General features: G+C 44.7%; 1 protein-coding gene across 2 annotated transcripts; it reads right to left on the bottom strand.

Annotated features, from left to right (window-relative positions):
• Nucleotides 1–16,296: 16,296 nt before the first annotated feature.
• On the bottom strand, nucleotides 16,297–21,714 carry LOC136504826 (probable galacturonosyltransferase 7). Of its 2 annotated transcripts, none has more exons than XM_066499849.1 (9): nucleotides 21,237–21,714; nucleotides 21,088–21,131; nucleotides 20,885–20,959; nucleotides 19,849–20,002; nucleotides 19,723–19,775; nucleotides 18,522–18,817; nucleotides 17,892–18,249; nucleotides 17,270–17,809; nucleotides 16,297–16,996 (listed from the first exon to the last, which is right to left on the bottom strand). In XM_066499849.1, exons 1-9 carry the CDS (start codon nucleotides 21,379–21,381, stop codon nucleotides 16,718–16,720), a joined length of 1,944 nt encoding a protein of 647 aa, XP_066355946.1. In that variant the 5' UTR covers nucleotides 21,382–21,714; the 3' UTR covers nucleotides 16,297–16,717. The 2 variants fall into 2 exon arrangements, with proteins under 2 accessions (XP_066355946.1, XP_066355947.1); XM_066499850.1 differs by having other exon boundaries at nucleotides 21,088–21,128.
• Between the last annotated feature and the right edge of the window lie 5,819 nt (nucleotides 21,715–27,533).

Below are 27,533 nucleotides of genomic sequence, written 5' to 3'. Positions count from 1 at the left end.
GAGTGATGGAGGCCATCAAGGGCGCGCCTTCAAGCCCTGCAGTGACGCCGGGTGTAATCGGCGTGCCTGTTTCCGCTTCTACCGCTCCATCTTGCCTATAAAGCCCGCTGCCAAGCTCTCCTACCCTCCTTTCCGTTCACCGTTCGAGTACACGCACACTGCCGCCTCTAATCCGCTAGGTCCAGAGCCCTATCGCCATCGCAAGCATGCTCGGGAGCATCACCTGGTAATGATGCGGTCGTAGGTGCTCTCTTTTCTCATTTTCATCTTGGTTTTACCCACATTCGATGCTCACCGGTGGCCTTTTCTCTCTCCGGCTGCCGTCGCACATCATCGAACCCAGTGGTGCCTTCCTGAACGTCGTAAACCCTCACATCGAACCCACGGTATAACCCTCGCCCTTCCCATGCCTTCACTTTTGTTTCTAGCTTATGGAATCATCGTATCGGCGAGCTCCGCATCCGCTGTTCATGGCGCTGCCATAGGGGTAGTTGTCTCGATGTGCTCCCTGCCTTTGTTTCAGTCCAGTCGAGTTCGCGAGGTCTCGCTCATCACTCCCATGCTATCGGTTTGGAAAAAGGTGGCCCGAAACGCCATATCGGCGTTCGCTGTGGTGCTCGGCTCACCGCCGGCCATGGCTAGCTCTCCGGAGCCACTGTGCAGGCGGCGGGGGTCCTCCCCTTCATTCCCTCGCCGTCGGATTTACTCAGACGGTCGAGATTAGGACGTACCCCTTCGGGGTCATATCGGTCCACCATGGACCCTTGGACTCGATCCACAACGCCAGCTCATGCGCTTCCACGCACGCGTGGTACACCATGCCAATCAGCGCGCGCCACGTGGTGGCCACCTCAACTAGTGACGCGGTCAACACCGCCAGCCGAGCGTGTTTTTCGATTTAGCCCCTCGATTTTCATGAAATCAACCCGTGGTACATATCAGTTCAAAAGTATTCTATTTTAGTCTTGTTTTTATCTATTTGGCCCCTATAGTTTTGAATAATAGTGCACGCCATCCAACCAGCGTTAGAATTTAGTTTTTAATTGTTTTAATTCAAAAATGAGTTCGGTTTATTTAAAAATGCCATTGAATCTTGTTTTATGCATAACTTTTGCGTTTTAAATCTGATTAGAGTGATTCTTTCGCTCATGTGTTCATAGCAGTACGTAGATTAGTTTTATAAGTTTTTCATTCTCTATTTATACTGTTTGATGTACTATTCTAATAGAAGTACATTTGTTTGCATGTGATGATTGTTATGGATGCTTGAATGGTGATGTGGAATGCGTTTAGAAGGTGAACACGAGTTTGTTGAGGAACTAGTTGGTGATTAGCAGTAGTACCAGGAGGAAACCTTTGAGGAAGGCAAGTGTAACAGAGGCCCCTTATACCCATGAAATTTATAATTCATACATATGCATGTGTCTAAATTGAATCACCTTTAAGGACTTTACCTAGATTATTTCTTGTACTACATATCCTTGTTACCTTTGGTTTGGGATGCATTTTTTATAGATGCTACAGCGCATAACCAAATAAAATGATAAACATGACTAATAATATATGCAATTTGTTGAAATTGTGCTTTTTAGCAACTGTTTAAGGGGCTAGAGTACTGGGTTTTGAGTGCTCTGGTGCCTCTCCATAAGGACTCAATCCTAAAGCGGCCACCCAGGAGGTTCCATACAACCTCAAGTGTCAAATGGCTCTGACTTTGGCCTGGTAACTAGATTGTACTAGCTCGTCAGTAGCTTTCCGTAAGGGCAAGAGGGGGGCACTAGTTGGTAGGTTTCTTTTCCTACTAGGGTGTGTACCATGACGTGACCATGAGTGCCACTCCTGGAGGAGGGCCACATATGGCTAGACGGCTGAAACCTTAGCAGCTACGACTTGTTAGTGTGACTAGCGAAGGGTTATGTAGTGCAACCCTACCACGCTTCCTTGGTAGAGGCTATGTGGGCCTTGCAAACCTCAGCATTGTGAATCACGGCTCGGTGGGTAAAGTTGTACAATTTATGCAGAAATATTTAACCTGTTATATCAGCCGGGCTCACGGACACGAGCGGCCTAGATCCTTCATGATTAGTGGATTACTTGGATGGTTGGGAATGATATAATCTTGATCATTTATTATTACAACTTGGGTTGGTTTATTCACTAAAGTAGTGACACAGGTTTAATAAAAAAATTGACCAACTAAAATTTGCTTACCGTAGTCAAACCGTGTCAAGCGTTTGAGCCTCATAGATCCCTTTGTTATACTTGCTAAGCATGGTGCGCTTACACTTGTTTTACATTCAATGAAAATCTTGGATGGGTAACAGATGTCATATATGAGGAGTTTCCTGAAGATGTCCAGGACTACTAGTTGGAGTCCACCAGTTGGAGTCCTTGTGTTGGCATGGGCTTGGTTTTTCCGCTTTATGTAATAATGTTGTCGATGAGCATGACTATGTGATAACTTTGTGATGAGATATGCGATGTAATAAAGTGCTTTACTTTGATATTATTACAATTTGAGATTATATGTGTGTGTTGGACATCCTGGGCGCACATATATGAGTACTTGGTTTTGCTATGCAAAATTGGGTGCGACAAGAAGATGATCCAAAGGCTCAATGTCAAGGGTGTGCCCATCCAAATTCAAGATTTCATTTTCACCAATCAAAGAAATGAGCAAAGGAAGAAAGGATGCTATGGATACGGCGAGTTGGGGCACTTTGTGGAAGCTTGTCCAAACAAGCCCACACCCAAGACAAAGAAAAAGGTGTGCAAAGACAAAGCCCTCACATCAATAAGGTCATGGGATGATTCTTCAAGTGAAGAAGAAGACTACCACAAAAGGCGCGGGCAGAAGCACTCATCATCAAGCACTTCACGAGTGTGCCTTATGGCACGAGGTAACAAAAAGTCTATTCCCTAGTGATAGTGACAATAATAATAATAGTGATGATGAGCTACCTTCTTATGAGCAACTTGTGCAAGAAAATCTTAAATATGCTAAAAGTTGCACTAGTCAACAAAAGAAGCTAAAAATGTTGCAAGAAAAGATAGATAATTCACAAGAAGCATATAAAACCTTGCTTGAACAATATGAGACATTTGCTAATCTCAATAGTGAACTATCTACTAAAATTGAGCAACTTGAGGCTAGTGCAACAACAAATGCATGCACAATCAATGATGAGCAACTTGTAAAGAAAAATAAAAAATTAAAAGAAAAGTTAGCTAGCTCACAAGATGCCTATAAAAGTTTGCTTGCTAAAATTGAAATCATGTGCAAACATTGTGATGAGCTAACTAATAAAGTTTCTAATCTTGAAGCTGTCGGTACTACCCCCACCGAGGCACCTAAAAAGAAAAATTCAATCTTTGACAGGCCTAAAAAGGATGCCTCTACTTCTTGCAATGATTTATGTTTAGACCCACCCTTGTGCAACCAAGTTTGTGTTGAGAAAGTTGTTCTAGATACATGCACACAAGAGGTTGCAATGGAGAATGAGCAACTCAAGCAAGAAGTGGTTCGCCTTACCAAGTACTTGACTCAAGTAAAAGGCAAAATGGAGCAAGCCCAACTTCATCAAGATAACACCGTCAAGGGAGTGAAGAAGCTTGATGAAGGACAAACCGTGGTTTGTTATATATGCCACAAGGAAGGCCACAAGTCCTATGAGTGCAAGGTTAAGAATGGGGGAGGAGCTAAGAAGAAAGAGAAAAACAAAAAGGAAACAAGCAAGCTCTCCAACACCTACACCAACAAGGTGGACAAAAAGGCCTCCACACCTTATCTCTTAAAGAAGAAAAATGACAAGGTGGTGGCCATCAAGGTGAATAAGCAAGCCAACAATGGGGCCAAACGCATTTGGGTGCCAAAGGAGATCATTTCCAACATAAAGAGCACCAAGAAGGTTTGGATCCCAAAGGGGAAGTGAGAAGTCTAATGGACCTCGGGAAATTTGGAGACTTGGCATAATTTGGGTGCATTTCATGGGGTGCATCATGATGGCCAAGGTAATTGCCAAGTGGGTTAGTGAATATTATGGACCCAAATTCCCCTCCCCATGTTAGGTAACTAGATTTAATTTTTTGCAATCTCAATTAGCATCTAGTTCCTTTTCGTGCCTAGGTTTGTATTTGCATGTTTAATCTTTTATCATGCATACATTAGGTATATCTTATGGTAGGTTTGCTCGGTATCACTCTTACCCTTGGAGCAAACCTACATGGTTTAAATTGTTTAGAAGCACAACACATAGCTTGTTTTACAATTGTTTATCTAATATGTGCCAATGCCCAAATTGCAGATAATTTCCCCTGAATATCACTTTTGAAAATAGTTATCACGTTCATGTGATGTCATCTTTCAAATGATGTTTTTTTAAATCAATATGCATGTCTCCTACAAGTATTCCATGCTTGTATGCATAAATTTAGGGGGAGGTTACTCTACAAGTTGGATGATTTGAGACTAACACCATTTCAAGCTTATCATGTGTGTAGTAGTCTCATTGCAAGGAAAATAGAGTCCCCGGAGATAAGCATCAAGCTCTAAAATCCACCACCATTTACAAGTAATATCATTACAAGTAGTGATGATCCAAGTGATCTCTACATGCGGTATTTCTAAATCGATATCATTATGATGATTTCACTTTGGTATTTATATGCTTTCTCCATGCATTATATAGATTAAACTCCCTTGTGCATTATTTTGCCAATTATGCATATACTTCACCCTCCACCATATGTATGCATATATTTAGGGGGAGCTTAGTCTATGTAATGTGAGAGTCAAGTTTTGTGATCTATTCCACTCCACATATAAAGGATCACAAAATTTGACACTCCCTTGTGCTACTAATGTCTTCCTTTTTTGTGTTTGATTCCAAAGGGGGAGAAATTGTAGGACCAAAAGCAAGCCCGATCATAATAATTTACAAGTTGTAATGGTCCAAGAAAGGGAGGATAGTGGATTATGGAGTTAGGGTGAGGCTTAGGTCCATAATACCATTTGGGGACATTTGCAAGGGCAAGATAAGTTTCCAAAAGCATACAAGAGACACCTTTAGCATCATATAAACTTGCCCTTTGCTTTGCATCCTAGCAAGTAGATAGTTTTTTAAATTTCAAAATTTCTATCATTTGCTTTCTTTGGTCATGTTGTCATCAATCACAAAAAGGGGAATATTGTAAGGAAAATACACCCTTGGCCCATTTACTTTGGATTTTGGTGTTTGATGATCAACAAGACCAAATTGGACTAATGTGTTTGCGAGTGTTAGCTTTGCAGTCCAATAGGTTGCAAACATGACTTGGACGAAGGCGATGTGATGATCCAATGATCAACACCTCAAGCAAGACCCTAGAAGCACAATAGAAGACCCAAGAAACCAAGCAAAGTCTAAGCAGGAAGATAGGAACCAAGGCAGATGCAAGATCATGAAGAAACAAGCTCAGTAGAGGTGATCGGACGTGGCCCTTATGAGGACCAGACGCGTCTGATCAGCTGCCCGGCAATAGCAGGCGTCAAAAGCAGCGACCGAACGTTGAGCGAGACGTTGATCAAACGCACGGACTTCCCTGTTCATCGTCGCAGCAACAACTCAGTAAGGACCGGATGCAACAGCTATGGATGACTGGACGCACCAAGCAGTGGCATCTGATCGAGTCTAGAGAGGTTCTAGAGCGGTGAAACATCGACTAGACACGTCAGATGGTAAGCGACCGGACTCGCCAGAGAGTCCAATCAATAGTGAGCGCCAACGGTTGGCTTCAATGGTCGGGACGCCCAGACACATCTGATTAGGACGACCTACGCGTTCGATCAATGGCAGAAAGCTAGATTTCATCCCCAACGGCTACTTTCTCCATGGAACTTATAAATAGACCCCCCATTGAGCAGTGGAGAGCTGAGGAAACATAACAAGGGTGTTGATACACCATTTTAGTGATCTCCACTTGCATAGTGCTTAGTGATTCATTAGGTGATTAGCGTAGGTGCTTTGCAAAGTGCTTAGGTTGATTAGACCACCACTTATGCGTTTGCTCTAGGTTTAGGCCTAGGGTTTAGTGAGGTTTGCTCACCTCTTATTACTCGGTGCTTGCGTGCACCATTGTTGTACATCGGAGGGGCTTGTAGTCTTGCGAGATCACACCAACCATGTTTGTGGTGTGGCCACCACCGTGTACCGATGGGAACAAGGTCCGTGGCGGTTCAGCCGGAATGTTGATAGTGAAAACGGCGAGGAGCGTTCTAGGAGAGGCTTGCTGGAAGGCACACCAAAGACCCACTTGCATGTGGGGAAGGACCGGGACTATCCACGAAGTTACCTGACCAGGAGCTTGGCCCTTGTGAGGAATTCCTTGCGAGGGGCTCCAACGAGGACTAGGGAGAAGCTTGAGCGCTTCTCAATACCTCGGTAAAAATACTAGAGTCGTCAACGGGAGTTTGCATCTCTACCTCATCTTTACCTTCCGCATTCACATTACTACCTTGGTTGATTGCTTTACTTTCCTAGCTTAATTGATAGGCTAGTTGATAGGATTGGAACCTAGGTTGCATAACTCTTTTACGGTAGAGATAGCAACACACCTAACAAAACCATAGTTGCACATCTAGATAAATTACTTTCTTGCATTGGTTTTGACTTGGTGGAATTAGAGGCCATAGTTTAGAGTATATTTTTAAGTTGCCTAATTCACCCCCCCCCCTTAGGTGTTACGGTCCCTTACACGCGGCAAGCATGTTGTTTGAGTCGGTGTTAGAGTATGGGTCTTCGGTGGCTCAGGTGGACTCAGGAACACAAGTATCACGTAGCGGAGACGCAACAGTTTATCCTAGTTCAGGCCAATTTGGTCTCTACGTCCAGTAGCTGATGATCCTTATACTCAAGAGCACCCAAAATCAGAGGGTTACAACAGAGTGTAAAGGAATAAGATTTGGTAGGGGGGTTAGCTCGGTGCTAATCATAAGGTTGCCTTGTCGTCGATGGTGCCTTCCCCCACATCGAAGAGGAGGAAGACGGCGGGATGTGGTGGAGGAGAGACTCTCTATGCCCCTCTCTAGGTTGCCTTGCTCTCTATGCAGAGCAGAGGCCGATGGAATGGAGTATCTGGTGATCGAAATGGGATCCTCTCCCCTCTAGGTCTGACCTTATCCCTTATATAACGAGATAGGTCGGGTGCATGGTGGTTTGGGGGTTTAGTCTATGGTCTACGTGAGCCAGAGTTCAGGAGGGTGAAAGGTCCTAATGGCTAGAGGGGGGTGAATAGCCTATTAAAAATTTCTACAACAACACTTAACAAACCGGTTAGACAAATATGAGGTGAAGCGAATGTTGCGCTAGCCTACTAGAAATGCAAGCCACTTACCACAATTCTAGTGACTATGATTTCTAAGCACACAAAGGCTATGTCACTACACTAAGTTAGAGTGCTCTCAAAGACTAACAAAAGAGCCACACTAACTACTAGACTCGTCACAAGCTTGCTCTCAAAACTAATTACACTAAAAAGCGAAGCAACACTAGAAATGTAAATACAAGAGAGGGGATGTGATGATTATATCGCCATGTTGAGGATAGAGCCAATCACAATATGATGGAGCCAACCAATCATAATCAATCAAGAAATATGTGGAACAAGATGACATAAGATTTTTTACCGAGGTTCACTTGCTTGCCAGCAAGCTAGTCCTCGTTGTGGCGATTCACTCACTTGGAGGTTCACGCTCTAATTGGCATCACACGCCAAACCCTCAATAGGGTGCTGCACAACCAGCATAAGATGAGGATCACACAAGCCATGAGCAATCCACTAGAGTACCTTTTGGCTCTCCGTCGGGGAAAGGTCAAGAACCCCTCACAATCACCACGATCGGACCAGAGACAAGCACCTTCCTCCACTCGATGATCCTAGCTGCACCAAGCCATCTAGGTGGTGGCAACCACCAAGAGTAACAAGTGAATCCCGCAGCGAAACACGAACACCTAGCGATAGGATGTGCCACTAAGTTGACCTAACTTGCGCCCAAGCCAAGTCCGGTCACTTCCAATAAGCATCCAGAGTCGCTTTTTAGCGACCGGACATGTCCGCTTAGGTGTGACCAGACTCAGGCTAGAGTTTGGTCCTTCTTCTCCTTTACGCGCCAAACAACGCGACTAACGTCAGCATACGTCACCATGACCAGACTCATCCTCCTATGCGTCCGGTCGCTTGCTCTCCTCTATGTCCGATCACAGACCAAGAGCAGCGCCACCTCTACACCACTGACCAAACATACAGGTCCAGCGTCCGATCCTACGTCTGGTCAGTTTTAGTGACTTCCTCAACTTTATAAACTTTGCCACCCTTGATCAAATGTGCTAACCACAAAGTGTACCACCTTGTGCACGCGTGTTAGCATATTTTCACAAACATTTTCAAGTGTGTTAGCACTTCAATAGATCTAAATGCATATGCAATGAGTTAGAACATCTAGTGGCACTTCGAGAACCGCATTTCGATACGAGTTTCACCCCTCTTAATAGTACGACTATCGATCCTAAATGTGATCACACTTGCTAAGTGTCTCGATCACTAAACCAAAAAGCCCCTATCAAGTTTTACCTTTGTCTTGAGCTTTTTATTTTTCTCTTTCTTCTTTTCTAAGTCTAAGCACTTGATCATCATGTCCACACCATCATCATGATCTTCACCATTTGCTTCACCACTTGGAATGTGCTATCTATCTCATAATCACTTTGATAAATTAGGTTAGCATTTAGGGTTTCATCAATTCACCAAAACCAAACTAGAGCTTTTAGAGGGTCTTGTAGCGGTGCACCATGGACCATCGTGGTGTCTTGGAGCTGAAGAAGCCTTGGGCATCGTCTGGCTACTCTCTTCGGACACTCTACGTGTCAGGCAGTGTCAGCTTGGACTGGCCTCACCCGGGTGAGACCTTCTAGAGTCTTCTTAGTGGCGGAGGTGGTCGGCTCCAGGAGCTGACGCATGGGTCTAGAAGCCCATGAGCCCTCGGAGGCCGTGGGAAGCTTTGTCTTCTTATGTCATGCCCTAGACATGACCCTGTCGGAGGAGCAGTTGGTAGGGCCACGCCTAGGGAGCGACGCCATGGAGCCCCTGAGCATCGTTAGCTTGGGGCCTATCTTCTTGTGTTTGGGCCTTGGCTGGCTTCGTGAGCCAGGTAGGAGCCAAGGACTGGTCTTGGTCGTGCCGTAGATTGGGAGCCCAAGGCTCGGGGAAGCCCTCGAGCCCCAGGCGGAAGCTGTGGTCGAGTCAAGCTTTGCCAAATCTCTTTGCCAGAGGGTGCACGTGAGCGTGCCCGATGGGCATAGCCCCCGAGCCCCCGGGCAATCCTAGAGGGGTCGATCGGGGGGTCTTCTTCATTCAGGAACCATTGGACCTGAGGCTTAACATACCTGTATATTAGGATCTCATCACACACCGAATCACCCACTAAGAACTCTAGCTTGCGGTGATGCTCATCGTAGTGGCGCTTGGCGTACTGTTGTGCCTAGAGAAGATGTTCACGAACCTCCTCAAGGAAGGCATCACGATCATGAAGCAGCGAGTCCATGGCCTCTGTCTGGGCCACCCCGATGGTGTGGGGCAGCAAGGGCGGGTATGGTCGACCGTAGACAACCTCAAATGGTGTGGCATGAAGCGCCGTATGAAATGATGTGTTGTAGCAGTACTCCACCCATGGGAGCCACTCCACATAGGCCCGTGACCTATCACTTATAGCACAATTGAAAGCTCTAGTTTGGTTTTGGTGAATTGGTAAAACCCTAAGTGCTAACCTAGTTTATCAAGTGATCATGAGATAGGTAGCACATTCTAAGTGGTGAAACAAATGAAGATCATGACATGATAATGGTGATGCCATGGTGATGGTCAAGTGCTTGGACTTGAAAAGAAGAAAGAGAAAAACAAAAGGCTCAAGGAAAAGATATAAATTGTAGGAGCCATTTTGTTTTGGTGATCGAGACACTTAGTGAGTGTGATCACATTTAGGATCGATAGCCGTACTATTAAGAGGTGTGAAACTCGTATTGGAATGCAGTTATCAAAGTGCCACTAGATGCTCTAACTCATTGCATATGCATTTAGGATCTAGTGGAGTGCTAACACCCTTGAAAATGTTTGTGAAAATATGCTAACACATGTGCACAAGGTGATATACTTGGTGGTTGGCATATTTAAGCAAGGGTTAGGAACTTCACCGGTGCCCTAGACAGAAAAGACGGAGGTCACTGTAAGTGATCGGACACTGGTCTTGGTAGGACCAGCGCGTCCGGTCAGTAGAAGCTACAGAGACGCTGGCATCAGTCTCTGACCGGACGCTGGGTCACTTAGTGACCGAACGCAGGAGGGTTGCGTCCGGTCCTGCTGACATGGCAGCGCACAGGGGAGATGCCGTGTGACCGGACGCTGGGTGAGTCCGGTCAAGCATGACCGGAAGCTAGGTGAGTCCGGTCAAGCATGACCGGGCGCTCAATATTTGAAGAGAGGGGACACATGGCATGCATCGCACAACCGAACGTTGGGGTCCTGCGTCCGATCACCCCATGTTATGCCCAGTGAAGGGGTACAACGGCTCTATTTTGAGGGGGCTTCTATTTAAGCCCAATGGCCGGCTTAAGCTCACTCTCTTGGTGATTTGCATTGACATAGCAACCTTGTGAGCTTAGTCAAAGTCCTCCCACTCATCTCCATCATTGATTCATCATCTTTGTGAAATTGGAAGTGAATCCAAGTGCATTGCTTGAGTGTTTGCATCTAGAGGCACTTGGTGTTTGTGTTTTGCTGTGAGATTCGCTTGTTACTCTTGGTGGTTGCCACCACCTAGATGGCTTGGAGCAGCGAGGATCGTCGAGCGGAGGTTGGTGATTGTCTTTGGCTCTGATCATGGTGATTGTGAGGGGTTCTTGACCTTTCCCCGGCGGAGAGCCAAAAGGTACTCTAGTGGATTGCTCGTGGCTTATGTGATCCTCATCTTGTGTTGGTTGTGCGGCACCCTATTGAGGGTTTAACATGTGATGCCAATTAGCACGTGAACCTTCAAGTGAGTGAATCGCCACAACGAGGACTAGCTTGTTGGCAAGCAAGTGAACCTCGGTAAAAAATCATTGTGTTCATCTTTTGATTCCATGGTGATTGGTCTTCATTGGTATTCATTCTTGTGATTGATTGGTTCACTCCTCGACACGGCGGTATAAATAAATTGCTCGCTCTCTTTACATTACCGCAAACTAGTCGTCAAGCTCTTTAGTGTAGCTAGTTGTGAGAGCTTGTTAGTTTGGTTAGTGTGTCTCTTTAGTTAGCCTTTGAGAGCACACTAACTTAGTGTAGTGACATAGCTATTGTGTGGATAGAAACTATATAAACTAGAATTGTGGTAGGTGGCTTGCAATTTTAGTATGCTAGCGCAATACTTGCTTCGCCTCATAATTATCTAACCGGTTTGCTAAGTGTTGTTGTAGAAATTTTTAATAGGCTATTCACCCCCCCTCTAGCCATTAGGACCTTTCAACAATGGAGATACATCACAATTACCTTGTTGATGACCTTAGACTAGCCATCCGTCTAAGGGTGGAACGCTATGCTCAAGCGAAGCTGCACCCCAGCCATCTTGAAAAGGTCATGCCACATGTGACTGGTGAAGATAGGGTCTCGATTGATGACAATGGAGTTGGGGAAGCCATGTTGATGAACAATACCCTCGAAGAAGGCACGGGCAACCAATGCTGCTAAGTACGGATGGCTGAGGGCGATGAAGTACGCATACTTAGAGAAGCGGTCGACGATGGTGAGGATGCCAGACTTCCCATGGACCTTAGGAAGGCTGTTGATGAAATCCATGGAGATGTTCGCCCACACCTGAGATGGCACGTTGCGAGGTTGCAATAGACCGACCGGCTAGAGTGTCGGCGTCTTGTTGTGCTGGCACATGACGCAAGCGCGGACAAAGTCCTAGATAAGCGCATGGTCGTTGGGGATGTAGAAGTCTTCTCGCAAGTAGACGAGGGTCTTTTGGATCCCCTCGTGGCTGGCTGTGTGAGCTAAGGCAACCACCTGCTGGCATAGGTCCTGCTATGCGGGCACAAATAGGCACTTGCCATGAAGAAGGAACCCATTGTCGGTGCTCTAGAGTGCCCCAAGGGAGGCGTCCCTTAGCTGCTGCAGGAGGTGGCCGGCCTCTAGGTCAGTCGCGGTGGCGGCACAAATGTCGTCGAGGAGGCAGAATGACGGCGGCAGCTCTACAGACTTGATGGCTGTGTCGGCATCGCGACCGGAGAGGGCATCGGCCACCAAGTTTAGGCGCCCCGGACGGTACTCCACCGTGAAGTCAAACCCAAACAGCTTGCTAATCCACTGATGTTAGGCACAGTGGACAGCCGCTGGTCTAGGAGAAACTTTAGGCTATAGTGGTCGGTGCGGACAAGGAAGCGGTGCCCCCAGAGATATGGCCACCAGTGTCGCATAGCCTGAACCAAACTGATTAGCTCACGCTCGTATGCCTCCAGCTTACAGTGGCGGGCAGCGAAGGGTCGGCTGAAGAAGGCCAGGGGGGCGGCCCCCTGGTGAAGCACAATGTCAAACTCGGTGCCCGAGGCATCACAGTCGACGATAAACTATTGCTCGAAGTCTAGCATTTACAGCACCGGTCCCAAAGAGAGGGCACGCTTGAGTGCCACGAACACCTCGACAGCCTCTAGCATCCTGGTGAACGCCTCCTTGTGTAGGAGGCGGGTCAGTGGCATGGTAATGGTGTCAAAATCCCGGATGAATTTCTAGTAGTAGCCGGCCAACCCTAGGAAGCCACACATGCCCCAAGGTGAGCGGGGCTCTAGGCAAGAAGCGACGGCATCCACCTTGTCGCTGTCCATCGCGACACTATCGGCGGAGATGACATGGCCGAGGTAGGCGATTGAGGGCGCCCCAAAGGTGCACTTTGACCTCTTGAGGAAGAGGTTGTGCGCAAGCAAGGTGTCGAAGACGAGGCGGGCGTGTTGTAGGTGCTCAGACCACGACGAGCTATAGATCAAAATATCATCGAAGAAAACAAGCATGAACCTACGGAGGAAGGGCCAGAGGACATCATTCATGAGCTCCTGGAATGTGGCTAGCATATTGGAGAGACCAAAAGGCATGACGAGGAACTCAAAGTGCCTGTGGTGAGTATGGAACACCATCTTCTCAATGTCCTCTAGATGCATGCAGACCTGGTGATAGCCGGACCGTAAGTCCAGCTTGGTGAAGAACCTAGCACCATGGAGCTCATCCAAGAGCTTGTTAGCCACCAAAATCAGGAACTTGTCCTTCGGCGTCTTGTCATTTAGCGCCCTATAGTCGATGTAGAAGCACCAGGACCCATCAGCCTTCTTGACAAGTAGCACTGGCGCTGAAAATGGTGAGGTACTAGGGTGAATGATGCCTTGCTCCAACATGGCGGCGCACTACCACTCGAGTTCATCCTTCTGAAGCTATGGGTAGTGGTACGGGCAGACAGTCACTGGCGGCGTGCCTGGCAATAAGTGGATCTAATGGTCGTATGGGCACACCGGAGGGAGCCCACGGGGCTCATCGAAGATAGCCCCATACTGGTGAAGGAGCTGATCCAGCAATGGCCGCTGGTGGCCTCCCATCACTGTGCGGAGGGTCAGTTCCTGGATGTCATCATGGGAGGAGCCCATGCCTTTCTAGAGGTCGCGCTGATCGCCTTGCCTAAAGGACAATCACAGGTCCTCGAAGTCCCACAGAAGGGGTCCGAGGGTGCGGAGGTAGTTAACGCCAAGGACGAGGTCAATGCCGAAGCAGCTGATAGAAAAATCCTCCTTGCCGATGCGCATGGCCACGTTGCGAGCCACGCTAGAGCAGGCTACGCGATCGTCGTTGGCCACTGTGACCCGCATGTTACTGTCACCTATCATTAGCCCGATGCGGTGCATGATGCCAGCGTTGATGAAGTTGTGGGTCGAGCCGCTGTCGAGTAGGGCAAGGAGCTTGTGGCCATGGATGTAGACGTGGAGGTGCATTGTCTCCTCCATACGGATGTCGCTGACGGCATAGAGGGAGACGACCGGGGCGATGAGCTGCTCCTCCCCCAGAGCCGCCTCAATAGCTACCTCGGCAGCCACGTCATCGGTGGGGTTGTCAACCAGGAAGTCAGCGGCCTCGAGGAAGAATAGGCGCTGGCACAGATGGCCCCGCACATAGGGCTCATCACAGTTGAAACACAGCCCCTGACTGTGGTGTTCTAGCATCTCGGCGGGCGTCAGGCAGTGGAACGGCCACTGTGGTGCAGTCTATGCTGGAGCCGGCTGCTGCTACTAGCTGGGAGTAGCTGCTCCGGGCGTGGCGGCATCGGGACCCGAGACACGCGCGAGTGGAGTGGGTAGCGCCAACTACTAGCGCTGGGGCCATGCGGGGCGCTGCACCGGAGCCTGCTAGATGGCCACGGCGCGGCGCTCATACACCCAAGCCAAGTGCATCGCCATCTGCAAGTCCTGGGGCTCCCAAAGTTCGACGTCGACTCGGATATGCTCCGGGAGGCCCCCCATGAACAAGTTTGCCTTCTAGCGTGCCTCCAAGTTGGCGTTGTGGCAGACCAGGGCATTGAAACGCTCCTAGTAGGCCTCCACCGTATGGTGGAAGGGCAACCGTGCTAGCTCGGAGAGGCAGTTGCAACGGACCAGTGGTTCGAAGCGGAGATGACACAGGTCCTTGAAGCGCTCCCAAGTAGGCACGCCCTCATCCTGTTCTAGGGCATAGTACCACGTCTGGGCGGCACCGCGAAGGTGGTATGACATGAGCCAGACGCGATCCGAAGCAAGCGTGCGCTGCCCCCTAAAGAATTGCTCGCAGTGGGTGAGCCAATTCAGGGGGTCCTCCATGCCATCATAGGAAGTGAAATCCAGCTTGCTGAAGCGCGAAATGCCCAGTCCGACAGAAGGCCTGGGCGCAGGTGGCGGCACCGGGGCGGTGTAGTGCAGAAACGTCGGCGTGGGTGTCTCTAAAAAATTGAGCAGCGGGGATGGCGAGGGTAGAAACTTAAGAAGGTGGATGGGAACCCCGGAGGATGGGTTGGGGCAGTGGACAGCGTGGTATGTGGAGTGGCAGCGAAAAAGGCAGCGGCGGCGGCAGTGGTGGTGGGTATGGCGGTGGTGGTGGAGTAGGTTGACAGCGCCGATGTGCCATACCCTGGCATCCCGTAGGAAAAGCTCGAGGGCAGGGCGCCCGCAGATCAAGACGCCCGGTGGCTCTCCATGGTGGCCAGGCGAGATTGCATGGATGCCTACTGTGCGGAGAGGTGCGCCTGCCCAGCGTTGAGGTTGGCCAGCTGCTAGGCGATCTCCGCAAGGGCCTTGGTGATGGCGTCGGGTGTGGGAGGCGGCGCCCCCATGCGTCGCCGGCAGCACGACCGGCTGGATCGACTGGGCGGTGGTCTTGGCGTCCACTGCAGCGGTAGCATCGGAACCTGACATCTCCGACACCAGATTGATAGGATCCTTGATCCTACCGTGGCTGCGAAGAGCGTAGGGATAGGAGATTGGGGGACGAGGACGAGGGACACGGTGAGCAGGAGCCGTGGTGGAGGTGAGCGACGGCGGCGGCGGCGCTGCTGCTGTTTGCCCTAGGGCTCACGTGAGAGATAGGGCAGGGAGGCTGGAGAGAGTCACGTAATGGCCCTTGAGGCCAGGCAAATACTTTTGCCTTGCTTAATTAATTCTCAAAGGGTCAAGGGGTATTTATCCCCTCAAACTTACGAGCAAATCAATCTCAAATCCTATAATTATGGAAATAGCAAAAATAACTATAGATGGCATATCTACGAGCGCCTGGGCCCCTTGCCGCCGGTGTGGCCTAGCCACTGGGCCTGGGCCGGCGCTGATAGGAGATGCCCGTCATAACAATGCAAGTATGCAAATATCAAAGAATACAGTTCCTTCTTTCTTTTTTCATTTGCTGTGCTTGGTCGCAGGATCGACATCCAAATTATGCTACACAACTATCTGAATTCTCATTCCTTCTGAGATTTGCACTACAAAAACATCCTATACTTTTCCTAAAAAAACAAAAAGATCCTATAAAGCCAAAGAATGCCATTGAGCAGAACAAACAACCATTTGTTATGTCGTCAATGGGATATCAACATCTAACAATAACAAATGCAAGCCTTGCTGCAAAGAATCACAAGAAAAATACTTGTTAATTCACGCATCATTTGGTGTTCCCTGTACATGCTGTGCTGCAGTTAACATTGGACTCCCTCGGTATTGCTCTTGCATAATGAGCAAAAAGAATAGCACCAAAGATTTTATACTAAAAATGAGCAGCAAGGAACTGCACTTTTGCAATGCCCAGCTGCATATGGAAAAAATTCATCAAACCGTAACAAACAGTGTGAAATAATCTACATTATATCTTGGTATTCTGCAACATAACTCAGGTCTCATGCTGGCGTCCGTCAAACAACGTAGATGCTGTTATGGCAACATTGGCAGTTTATGCAGAAAGCATTTCATCCTATTCTCCTTTTGGTATTTGATTGAGCACCGCCTCGTCAGAGGTGTATTTGAGTCATCATAGATACTGCAGGCCAGGAGCGATTCTGTTTATCTTCATGATAACCTCATCATTTAAGCAAAGCCCTTGAAGTCTGTGGTTCAAATGCTCAAAAATGAGTGTTGGTGCATTTCATGTCCTATATTAATCAGTGAATATTGCATTCTGTCAAGAACTTCTCTCCATTAGTCATGTACTTCCTCCAGTAGCTCTTATAATCATGTATCCCCAAGTCAAGCCAAGGTTTCATCACACCATTATAGTGCAGAGTAGCAGCCTTTTCTATATCGACGTGACTAATTCCATAATCATGTCCAAGGCCTGATTGAACCCATGAATCTTCCAAAGGATATACCAGATCTTGAAAGGCAAGTAAACTTGCAGGGAGTGCTTGCAGTCGCTGTGATTTCAGGCTGTCCTTTCGCAACTGCAAAAAAAGCAAAGTTAATATATGATATGGCAGCTGCCTTCTAGACATAAGAGAATGGCAAAAGGATAGGACTAGAGCTACCACATGTAAAAAAAGGGCAGACCCAGTGCCGGAGGCTCCCATATGAGTGGGGTCTGGGGAAGGAAAAAACCGAGGCAAGCCTCCCCACCGCAAAATCTGTGGAGAGGCTGCTTCGAACCCGTGACCTAAACCACAAATTTTCATAAGATAACAATTGATAATTTAATGTGAATGCTGAGTTCTACTGACCTTTTCATACAAACTGGCAATGCTCATGTCCCTCCATTTATCCAATTCAATGACATTCAAGCCAGACAACCACACACATGAATTAGCATTGACATTATGGTCTGCCTTATAAGGTTTCAACTGGCCTAATCTCACTTCACAGAACTGGGCGGCACCGACCACTTTACCACCCATATCGAGGTTCCACAGAGATGATAAGTCTTTCTGGACAATCAAATCATCATCCAGAACAACTACTCTATTCAAGCTAGGAAGAAGGTCGGGCAAGAGGAAATGTGAATGGCCGAAAATAGATATGTACTCAGTTTTCATCTGCCTCTGGGAAGGATCAGAATGATTACGAATTGTGACACGAAATTCCTCTGCGGGCCATAACTGTTGCATCTCAAGGGAATGTATATCCTTAGAGAGCTTCTGGTTGTCCTCAATGTTAGTTACATGAACAGTTGCCTCCAAGTATGAATTTCTATCAAACCAATGCTTCATCGCATAAAAGTTTTGCGCATCAGTGAACAAATGGAAAACAATGTGGTCTGAGTTCTGAAATGTGTTATTGGGCATAAGTTAGTGATCAAGGTGAATTCCACACAATAGTTTAGACTATTTGAAAATAATGGTATACCTGGGAGTTCATAACTGCTGAATTGATAGTGGTGGAAGCTGCAAGTACGTTCCTGGAAAATATTACATAGTGATGGAAGGTAGGACTTTCAAGCTCCTGCTCATTTAACTGATCCATATGACTTGATCTGGATTTGAAATATTCTACTGTCAATCTCATGTTCAAGCAATGGTGAGTTTTCGGCGTAGTCTGGACCCCAAGATGATATAGAAATGCACTCTGCCTTGTATGGAAATAAGCTTCATCTTCAGTTATATCAAGTAGCTGCCTAAGTTTCCGTTCAACATTCAAGCATCCTACATCACAAGACTTGGCTCTCTCAATAGTGTGCTCCATCTTCTCCAGCTTCTTTGCAAAACTGAAAAGAGTAACCAGTCATTGCCACCAGAAATATTTTGAGAAATAAAAAAAGACATTGCAGTGCATCATTTTATCGAAATTAAGTCACAAGCATCATAATTGCGTATGCTCATCCTTTATTTCTTGAAGAAATGCAGACACAGAACTAAGACAAGAAGCAAAGTCATGTTAATGGATTGCACTGGCCACATATAATTCATTTATTTAGTGCAAAAGGTTATATGAAAAATAAAGAAACACATATGATTTTAAAGCTAAGGTGAGACTAACAATGGTGGAAGATCGGCATCTGTGATGGTGTCACTCAGCATGCGTTCATGCTCTTGGATGTTTTGCTTCAGTTCACGTGTAAATCTTTCCTGTTGCTTCAATTTTGCAACACTAGGATAATGAGCTCTTGCTATAAAAAGTTGATCTTTAAGCCTCTTGACAATGGTATCCTTCATTACTTCCCTATGTTCAGTAGACCAGAGGCAGTAACTTCCATATTCATGTTCACAGGACTTGATATTGTCCTCATGCACCGTCTCTTGACCATGGTTCTCTTTCGCATCAACAGTTGTATCCTGTCACAAAACCAATTAAGTTCCCTGTGGTAGAAAAGTAAAAAAAGGATTCTGAAGGATTCACTAGTAAAAACAAAATTGGCAGCCCTGTTCTTAAAGCACAGATCCTCATAAGAGCACATGAGTCATATCCTGCACCAACAACCCGAAAACCGCTGTGGTAATATGTGAACTAATTACACTCGGCCTTCACAACAAGAGGTTTTCTAAAGAACTAATTGCAAATACATGTATGGTTATGTCTAACTGATAATATTGTAAAACATTATATGCGACACTAATGTCACCACTAAGGAATACTTGATCATACGTCCTTAGATGTCTGAGTGGTACTATGACCTTGTACATCTCGCAGGACCTAAAAAGTGCAGAGTAGATAAAAAAATTCTTCAGTAACTTTTTTCACCAAGGAATAATGGGTAAATCTTTTTTTTAGATAATGGGTAAATCGTATAGAAGGTGAAAAAACATACAGTATGTTTAAGGGACACGATTGTACATTGCATTGCACCACAATATATATTTTTACCTGATTTAAAGTACTTATAAAGAAAACTATCTTACTAGCAGATGTGAATGTGCAAAATGTAGCCTATCAACTTTATTTGTAAAATCTCACTGAAAGTTGAACCCACAGAAACAACATACAGGATTATTACTGATGCTAGACTGATGGACAACAATAATCCTATCATCACATTTGTGTTTACTGTATATATTCATGAAAATTGTTGACTATGAAGCCCCAGTGATAAATGGTCACGTCAATAGAAGCAAAACAAATTGAGCTCACCATTTTGTGCATGGTAAGCCCTTGAGGCTACTCGCTATTTTTTCAAATATGAAAAATGAAGAGCTGCAGACTACTGAATTCTAAATGTAGGGAAATAAGAGGTTGCAGTTACCTTTGAACTCCAGGACAAGTCCTTCAATTGATACCTTTTGGGGGTACGGGGTCCTGAAATACGACTGACTACAGTAAGATGGATACTAGCAACATCTCACGCTGTTTGTACTCTCCTAATGCTTACCTTTACTTTTGAAGGTGTCATTATTTAGTTCAATTAAAGAGAAAGCACCCTTGAACTTTGCTTTTGATTTGATAGCATGATCCTTGGTAGATTTTGATCTAGTAGATCTCTCAGCCGAAATCCCATTAGATCCAGACACCTTTTTGGAAACATCCTGGATACACAGTCAGAAAAGAGAGGAGGTCAGTCAAGATTGAAAAGAAAACATCTGACATTTCAGTGCAGCAGTCTCTTGATGATGGTTTTAGGTGAGCCAGGAAACGTCAATGTGGCAAAGCGATCCATCTAGCTAGATAGTTGTGCAGCAGTTTGCAGATTTGAGTAAAGTTTCATCACCAGCATTGGGCCACACTGCACACAACCAATTGATCTATTTTGATTTCAGTAGTTACTACTGAAAAAATATATATATTTAGTGAATCACTGCTAACTCAGAGGATATGTAAGAAATAAATATTTCGTGTCCACTCTTCAAATTCAGTTATGGACTGACACAAAGGTGATTACAGAAAATAGATAACAAGGCAAATCAAATTGGGAAGGTACAGCAAGAGGGCATCTTGCCAGCAACAGCAGTTTTGTGTACATTTCATCAGAGGCATGGCATGTCAAGGCATGATGAAAGAAACAATTTTAGGTTGCCACCCACCTACTCCAAGAATAGCAAACTGAGGCATGGGCATGTCAAGGCGTGACGAGAGAAACAATTTCGGGTTGCCACCTCCACCTATTCTAAAGAAAGCAACTTGAGAATGGAGACAGAGGCGGTAGGTTGTTAAGTGTCACAGCACGGCAGCACGCACGCAGCGGCGGATGTCCGCACGACACGCGCACACGCACGCGAGCCGCGTGAACGCACTAAAATCAGCAGAGGTGGCGAGTAGCTTAATTAATTTCTCCCCGAATGCGGGCCGGCAAAAAAAAAGAAAGAATTCAACTTGATCACTGTCTCTGATATATAAAACACACAAACAAAATGCTCCACCACTGCACTGCCTCTTGAGCAGTCAGCAGTGTAGCAGGCAGGGATTGTAACCTTGAGCAGCTTGTGCTTCATGGCGCCCCCATTCTCCAGATGCCGCATGCCACGTGCCCCGACGCCGGCCAGCTCCTAGCAACCCCAAGCACAACCAAGGCGTGAGGATTTCAGAAGCTAGGACTCTGCTAAACTTCTTTGAGGACGGTGTAATTAATAAAAATAATAAGAAATTTCTGCACGGGGAGAGTGGAGAAGCTTACGTTGCTGATGACCACGGCGGCGCGGTCGTCCGATCCATATCCTGCTGCAAACAACAACACAACACGGAGCACGCAACGCGACACGCGGAGGGTTAGAAGATCAGCGAGAAAAGGGAGGGGGAGACGACAGATCCGAGGCGCGGACGCACCGGCAGGGCGGTGGAGGACGAGGAGGTAGACGAGCGGGAGCAGCGTGGAGCAGACGACGAGCGCCGGCACGGCCGCCGCCAGCCCGCTGCAGCGGCGCTTGCTGGGCAGCAGCGGAGAGGACGACTGGTGCTGGTGCCCCTTCATGCCGTGGTCGTGGCCGTGCTAGTGGCACTGGCACCTGCTCTGCTCTGCTCCAGTGCTCCTCAACGGAGCGCTGCCGCCAGCCGGGGCCGGAGCCGGGAGGTCAGTGCTGGGTCTGGTGGTGAGGTGGTAATGCAGTTGCTTCCCGCATTAACTGCAAGAAACAAGCTAAAGCTTCCTCGGGCCTCGCGCGTTTAAGCCAGCGGCGTTGTCTGGAACCAACCAGCCAGCCCCCGCGCCGCGCCGCTATGCACCAGGCATCAGTGGAGTGGAGACTGGAGAGCGGGAGACTGGTGGGAAGGAAGGCTGAGGGTGAGGGAGGAGAGCCGGAGAGGAGCGGCCGCAGTGGAGCCCGCCGGCCGACCGTCCAGGGCCCGCGTCTGCCTTTGCAGTTTTGCTTAGGACGCGTTTTGGATGCCTGCCCCGTTTTCTAAAAATTTTCATGCAAAAGTGTCGCATCGAATCTTGCGTCACATATATGAAGTACTAAATATAGATAAAAAAAAACTAATTACACAGTTCTCAGCAAAATTGCGAGACGAATCTTTTAAGCCTAATTAGTCCATGAAAAGCCTTAAGTGCTACAGTAACCCACATGTGCTAATGACCGATTAATTAGTATCATTAGATTCGTCTCGCAGTTTCCTGATGGGTTCTGTAATTTGTTTTTTTATTAGTATCCAAAAAACCCTCCCGACATTCTTCCGACACATCGATGTGACACCCAAAAATTTTCATTTCACGAACTAAACACACCCTTAAACGCAGGTGCTAAAGTTTAGGACGGTACGTTGAATATCACGTGGAGCTGTCACGTAAGTGTTCTGATACTAAGGCCTGGTTTAGTTCCAAAAATTTTCACCCCAAACTATCACATCAAATCTTGTGGCACATGTATGGAGTATTAAATATAGACGAAAAAAAACTAATTGCACAGTTTTGTTGGAAATCGCGAGACGAATGTTTTAAGACTAATTAGTCAATGATTAGCCATAAGTGCTACAGTAACTAACATACGCTAATGATTGATTAATTAGGCTTAATAACTTCGTCTCACAGTTTCTAGGCGAGCTATGTAATTAGTTTTTTTTATTAGTATCCGAAAAGCCCTTCCGACATCGCCGAAACATTCGATGTGACATCCAAAAAATTTTATTTCGCGAACTAAACGCAGCCTAAAAAGTTTCCCAAAAAGTGCTACAGTAGCCATCACATCGAATCTTGCGATACGTGCATGGAGCATTAAATGTAGACGAAAAAACTAATTGCACAGTTTGGTTGGAAATCGCGAGACGGACGTTTTGAGTCTAATTAGTCTATGATTGAACACTAATTGCCAAATAAAAACGAAAGTGCTACAGTAGCCAAGTTCTCAAATTTCGCGAACTAAACACAGCCTAATAATAAGGGGTGTTTAGGGGGTGTTTGGTTCAGAGACTAAAGTTTGGTCCCTGTCATACCGGACGTCAGATGCTAATTAGAGGACTAAATATGAGTTAATTATAAAGCTAATTACACAGACGGAGACTAATTTATAAGATGAATCTATTAAGCCTAATTAATCCATCATTAGCATATATTTACTGTAGCATCACATTGTCAAATCATGGACTAATTAAGTTGGCCCTGTTCGGCTTGCTGAAACTTGGCTGAAAGTGACTGAAAAACACTGTTTTTGCTGAAATATTATGAGAGAAAAACACTATTCCGGCTGAAAAAAAAGCCGAACAAGCCGAATATAAGGTAAGCCGAACGGGACCTTAATAGATTCGTCTCGCAAATTAGTCTCAATCTGTGCAGTTAGTTTTGTAATTAGTCTATATTTAATACTCTAAATTAGTGTCAAACGTCCGATATGATAAGGACTAAAATTTAGTTCGTGGAACCAAACACCCTCTTAGATTCACCTCCTAAACTTTAGTCGCTGTCCTATCGAATGTTTAGACACATGCATGGAGTATTAAATATAGACTAATTATGAAACTAAATGCACATGTTAAGGCTGTTTTGTGAGATGAATTTTCTAAGTCTAATTAGTCCATGATTTGACAATGTTGTGCTATAGTAAATATATGCTAATGATGAATTAATTAGGATTAATAAATTCGTCTCGCGGATTACTAACGGATTCTGCAATTTGTTTTTATTAATATCCGAACACCAAATACGACGTACCTCATAAACTTTAGTCACTACATCCAAACACCCCCTAAACCAAATGACAGAAGTCCTTATTAATCCGCGAGATGAATTTATTAAGTCTAATTAATTCATCATTAGTACATATTTTCTGTAGCATAACATTGTCAAATCATAAACTAATTAGACTTAAAAAAATTATCTCACAAATTAGTCACAATCTATATAATTAGTTACTCCATACATATATTCAAATATACAATGTGATAGGGGCTAACTTTAAGGGGAAACTAAACAAGACCATCCCCAATCTCTGCCGTCCTTTTCCATCCTTTGTTTCGTGCCGACGGGAAAAAAAATACAGGGACGGCTCGTCAAACTCTCGTTTAAACTTTCTTCTTCTTTTGTTTTGTTTATTGCTCCCTCTTCTCTGTATAATCAGTTTTTGGAGTTATCAGAAACTAAATACTTTTAAAGTTAATTCAATTTATAGAAAAACATTAAGATCATTAAATTAGCATCATTAGATTAGATATAATATACAATATATTTTCATAATATCATCATTTGGTGCTATAAATATTTATGCTCTTTTCTATAAATTTAATTACACATAAAAATATTCAACTTAAGACAAATATAAAATCGATATATTTAGATACGAAGGTACACCTCCGTCCAGAAAAGAATATAATTATGGGATCCGTGTCAGTCAAAATAGCTCAAGTTGAACCAAATTTGTATAAAATAGTATTAATATTTATGTCTCCAAATAAATTTATTATAAAAATATATTCTATGACTAATTTAATGATACTAATTTTGTATCAAGAATGTTACTATTTTTTATATAATTTTGGTAAAAAATTAAACCGATTGACTTATCGGGAAACGAGAATTGTATTTTTTTTTAGTGAACGGAGCGAGTAGTATCTATCCCTCGTCAAACATAATGGTGCATATTATTCTTCAACAGCATTGATGCGTACACCCTCCGCATCCAAAATAGATGATCTTGAGACATTCAAATTTTATCCTATAAAATACTTAATTTTCTCAGCATCGTTGGTACGTACTCCCTCCGCCCCTGAAACAGATGATTCTATTGCATTTAAATTTTGTCTCAAAATACTTGACCCTCTCTTTTTCTAATGTACATTCTCTTTTACCAATGGATCTGGTATTAAAGTCGGCTGAAGCTGTTTTGTTGTGAGAGAAAAATACTGTAGATTCTAGCTGATAAGCCGGCTGATAAGTTCAAGCGAACAGACCCTCTATCTCTATTTCGTGAGGGGTATTTTAGTCTATTGGAAACGTTGATTTTCGTGAGTTATTCTAAAACATCCTTTAATATGGGACAGAGAAGTATGATTGAGCAAGTAATAAAAATTCAATAGGTCAAAGTATGATTCTTCATTCACTATCATGTATAAAAGAAAAGGGAGAAGCGACTTGTAGTATTGAGTCGTGAGCAGCCCAAGTTTAAGCGTTGGTTGCTCTTCTTTTGGGCGGCAGGTGCTTGGTCTCTCCAGCCTTGGCTTTGATAAGTTCGACTAGCATAAACGTCTCATCCCCCCTATATGTTTGTCCTATAAACATAAATTTATTCTTGTGAAATTCATATACCGATATACGAGTTTTATGAAATCGCTGCATTTCAAGGTGCCCAAAACTCTAAAAATCTATAAGAGGACAACTGTAAACATCTCCATCCAACTAGCATGCTACGGTTTTACTGCGTCTACTTGACCTGATTTGCCATTGGATGGTCCTTGTCCACGTGCACATGCCGTGCCGTCTCTCTCTCTCTCTCCAGTTTCACGGTTTTCACCTTCAAATTCCTTTTTCACTCTCTCTCCATCACATCAATTTTTAGCCGTTTGTATGGAGTATTAAATGTAGGTAAAAAAAATAACTAATTACACAGTTTAGTTGGAAATCACGAGATGAATCTTTTGAGCCTAATTGGTCCACGATTAGATAATATTTACCAAATAAAACAAAAGTGATACTATTTATCAAGTTAAAAAAAAAACTTTCAATCTAAACAAGGCCGCATACGCATTTCCCCGTCTACCAACCGTCGACGACCGTGGTCCGTGGGTTCCTTTCTCTACTGCAACTACTCACAGGCACAGCACGCCTAGAGCGTCCCCAACAGCAGGGGCAACTATGTCAAGGACTTCAAATATTGTTAGAAACGTACGAGATACTCCCTCCGTGGTAAAATAGATCTCACCTTTTGAAACAAGCAAGGGAACTAATTTTGTCCGTTACCCGTTTTTGTAGTTTAAAACTAAAAAACAGACCAATTATTGAAAATTATATTTTACCTTTAAAATAAACAAAGTTAAAAATCCAATTTATAATACTCCCTCCATCACAATAGATTATAATTCTAGCACAGTGTCATGTTTAGTATATCAAGCTTGACCAATTTACATTAAACAATATAAATAGCCATGACATCAAATAAGTATCATTCGATTTGTCATGAGATATATTTTTATAATATATTTTTTTGGTGTCATAATCATTAATATTTTTGTTTATATATATTTGGTTAAATTTTGAATGCACGCAGCACTCTTCTCAGGACAGAGGTGGCTTGCAGAAACTAGTACGGCCAGTAGAAGCTCTGCATACACGCACGCATATAATCGTCTATGATTCACCAGCTTGCCAACCCGCTTGGGCCATGTTTAGTTCGCCCGAATCGGCGCCGCCCAAAATATTGTAGTAGTTATAGTAGCGTTTTGTTTTTATTTGGTAATAATTGTCCAATTGTTGACTAATTAGACTCAAAACGTTCGTCTCGCAATGTACAATCAAACTGTGCAATTAGTTTTTGATTTCGTCAACATTTAGTACTCCGTGCATGTACCACAAGTTTGATGTGACGGAGAATTTTTTTTTTACATAGTGTCGAAGTTGGAAATTTGGTGGAACTACACGTGGCCTTCATTCAAGGCCAGTGTCTGTCAGTCTATTGTGTCGACCTGCATCAGACACGAGAGTGTATTACTAAATAATATTCAGTCCCCGACACTCTCCGCTCCACCACCGTCCCGTACGTCCTCCAGCGTGGTTTTTTTCGGTGGCTTTTTTTCTCTCTCGTGTGGCCGTGTTTTTTTTCCACACATGGACCTGTTTTTTCTGTTTTGTTTTGCGTTGACTGAGTTTCTGTTTCTTATTTGCGTTGACTTTTCACTATTTTTGTCGTGGACTTTTCACATTCCTTTTTTTTTTTGCATCTCTTTTGCGTGGACTTTTCATGTTCTTTTTTGCATCTCTTTTTTGCATTTTTCTTGGCAGTGCTCATGCTATATCGTCGTCAAGAACAATGAATTTTTGTTATCAGTATAAAATTGAGATATGCTTTTAATTGTTAATCCCCGTCAAGAATGACTTTTTATAGTTAAATATAAAATTGTTAACAATAAAATTATCTCCTCAAAGTATGTGCAGCATTTTTCATGCTAGCCTAGGATCAAAGCATAAAAGTAACTTGGTGACAAACATTTGCCCTGTTCGCTTGGGCTTGTTTGGCTTATAAGCCGTACTTTTTTAGCCAACGAACAGTATTTTTCTCTCACACTAAATCAGCCAACAGTATTTTTAGCCATGACTTATCAGTCAAACAAGCCTAAACGAACAGGGCGATTATTTGTTAACCAAAGTGACTTGGAAATTTATAAATTTAATACAATTCTAGTGGCTACTTGACTGCTCTTTGTAACATGCCATGTATGAAGAATATAAAGCTGCAAGAACCATTATCGGTATCCAGGAGCACCATGAGAAGGACATGCTGCAGCCGTAGCACTGTATAGGGAGCAGAAGCAGAGCAGGGCACGAAATAGGAAGAACCACCCTACTGAAAGCACATGTTAGACAACCCGAATGTATCCTGCTTGATCAAAACCATTATAAGTAATAATACAATTAATTAATTAAGTGCAAAAATAGCAAACAAAATATAAACTATTCATTGTAGAGCAATCTCCCCCTAATAT

Source organism: Miscanthus floridulus, chromosome 14, assembly GCF_019320115.1.
Source record: "Miscanthus floridulus cultivar M001 chromosome 14, ASM1932011v1, whole genome shotgun sequence".
Taxonomy (NCBI): domain Eukaryota; kingdom Viridiplantae; phylum Streptophyta; class Magnoliopsida; order Poales; family Poaceae; genus Miscanthus; species Miscanthus floridulus.
Note: the sequence above shows the minus strand (reverse complement) of the source record. Positions and strands in the feature narration are given on the sequence as shown.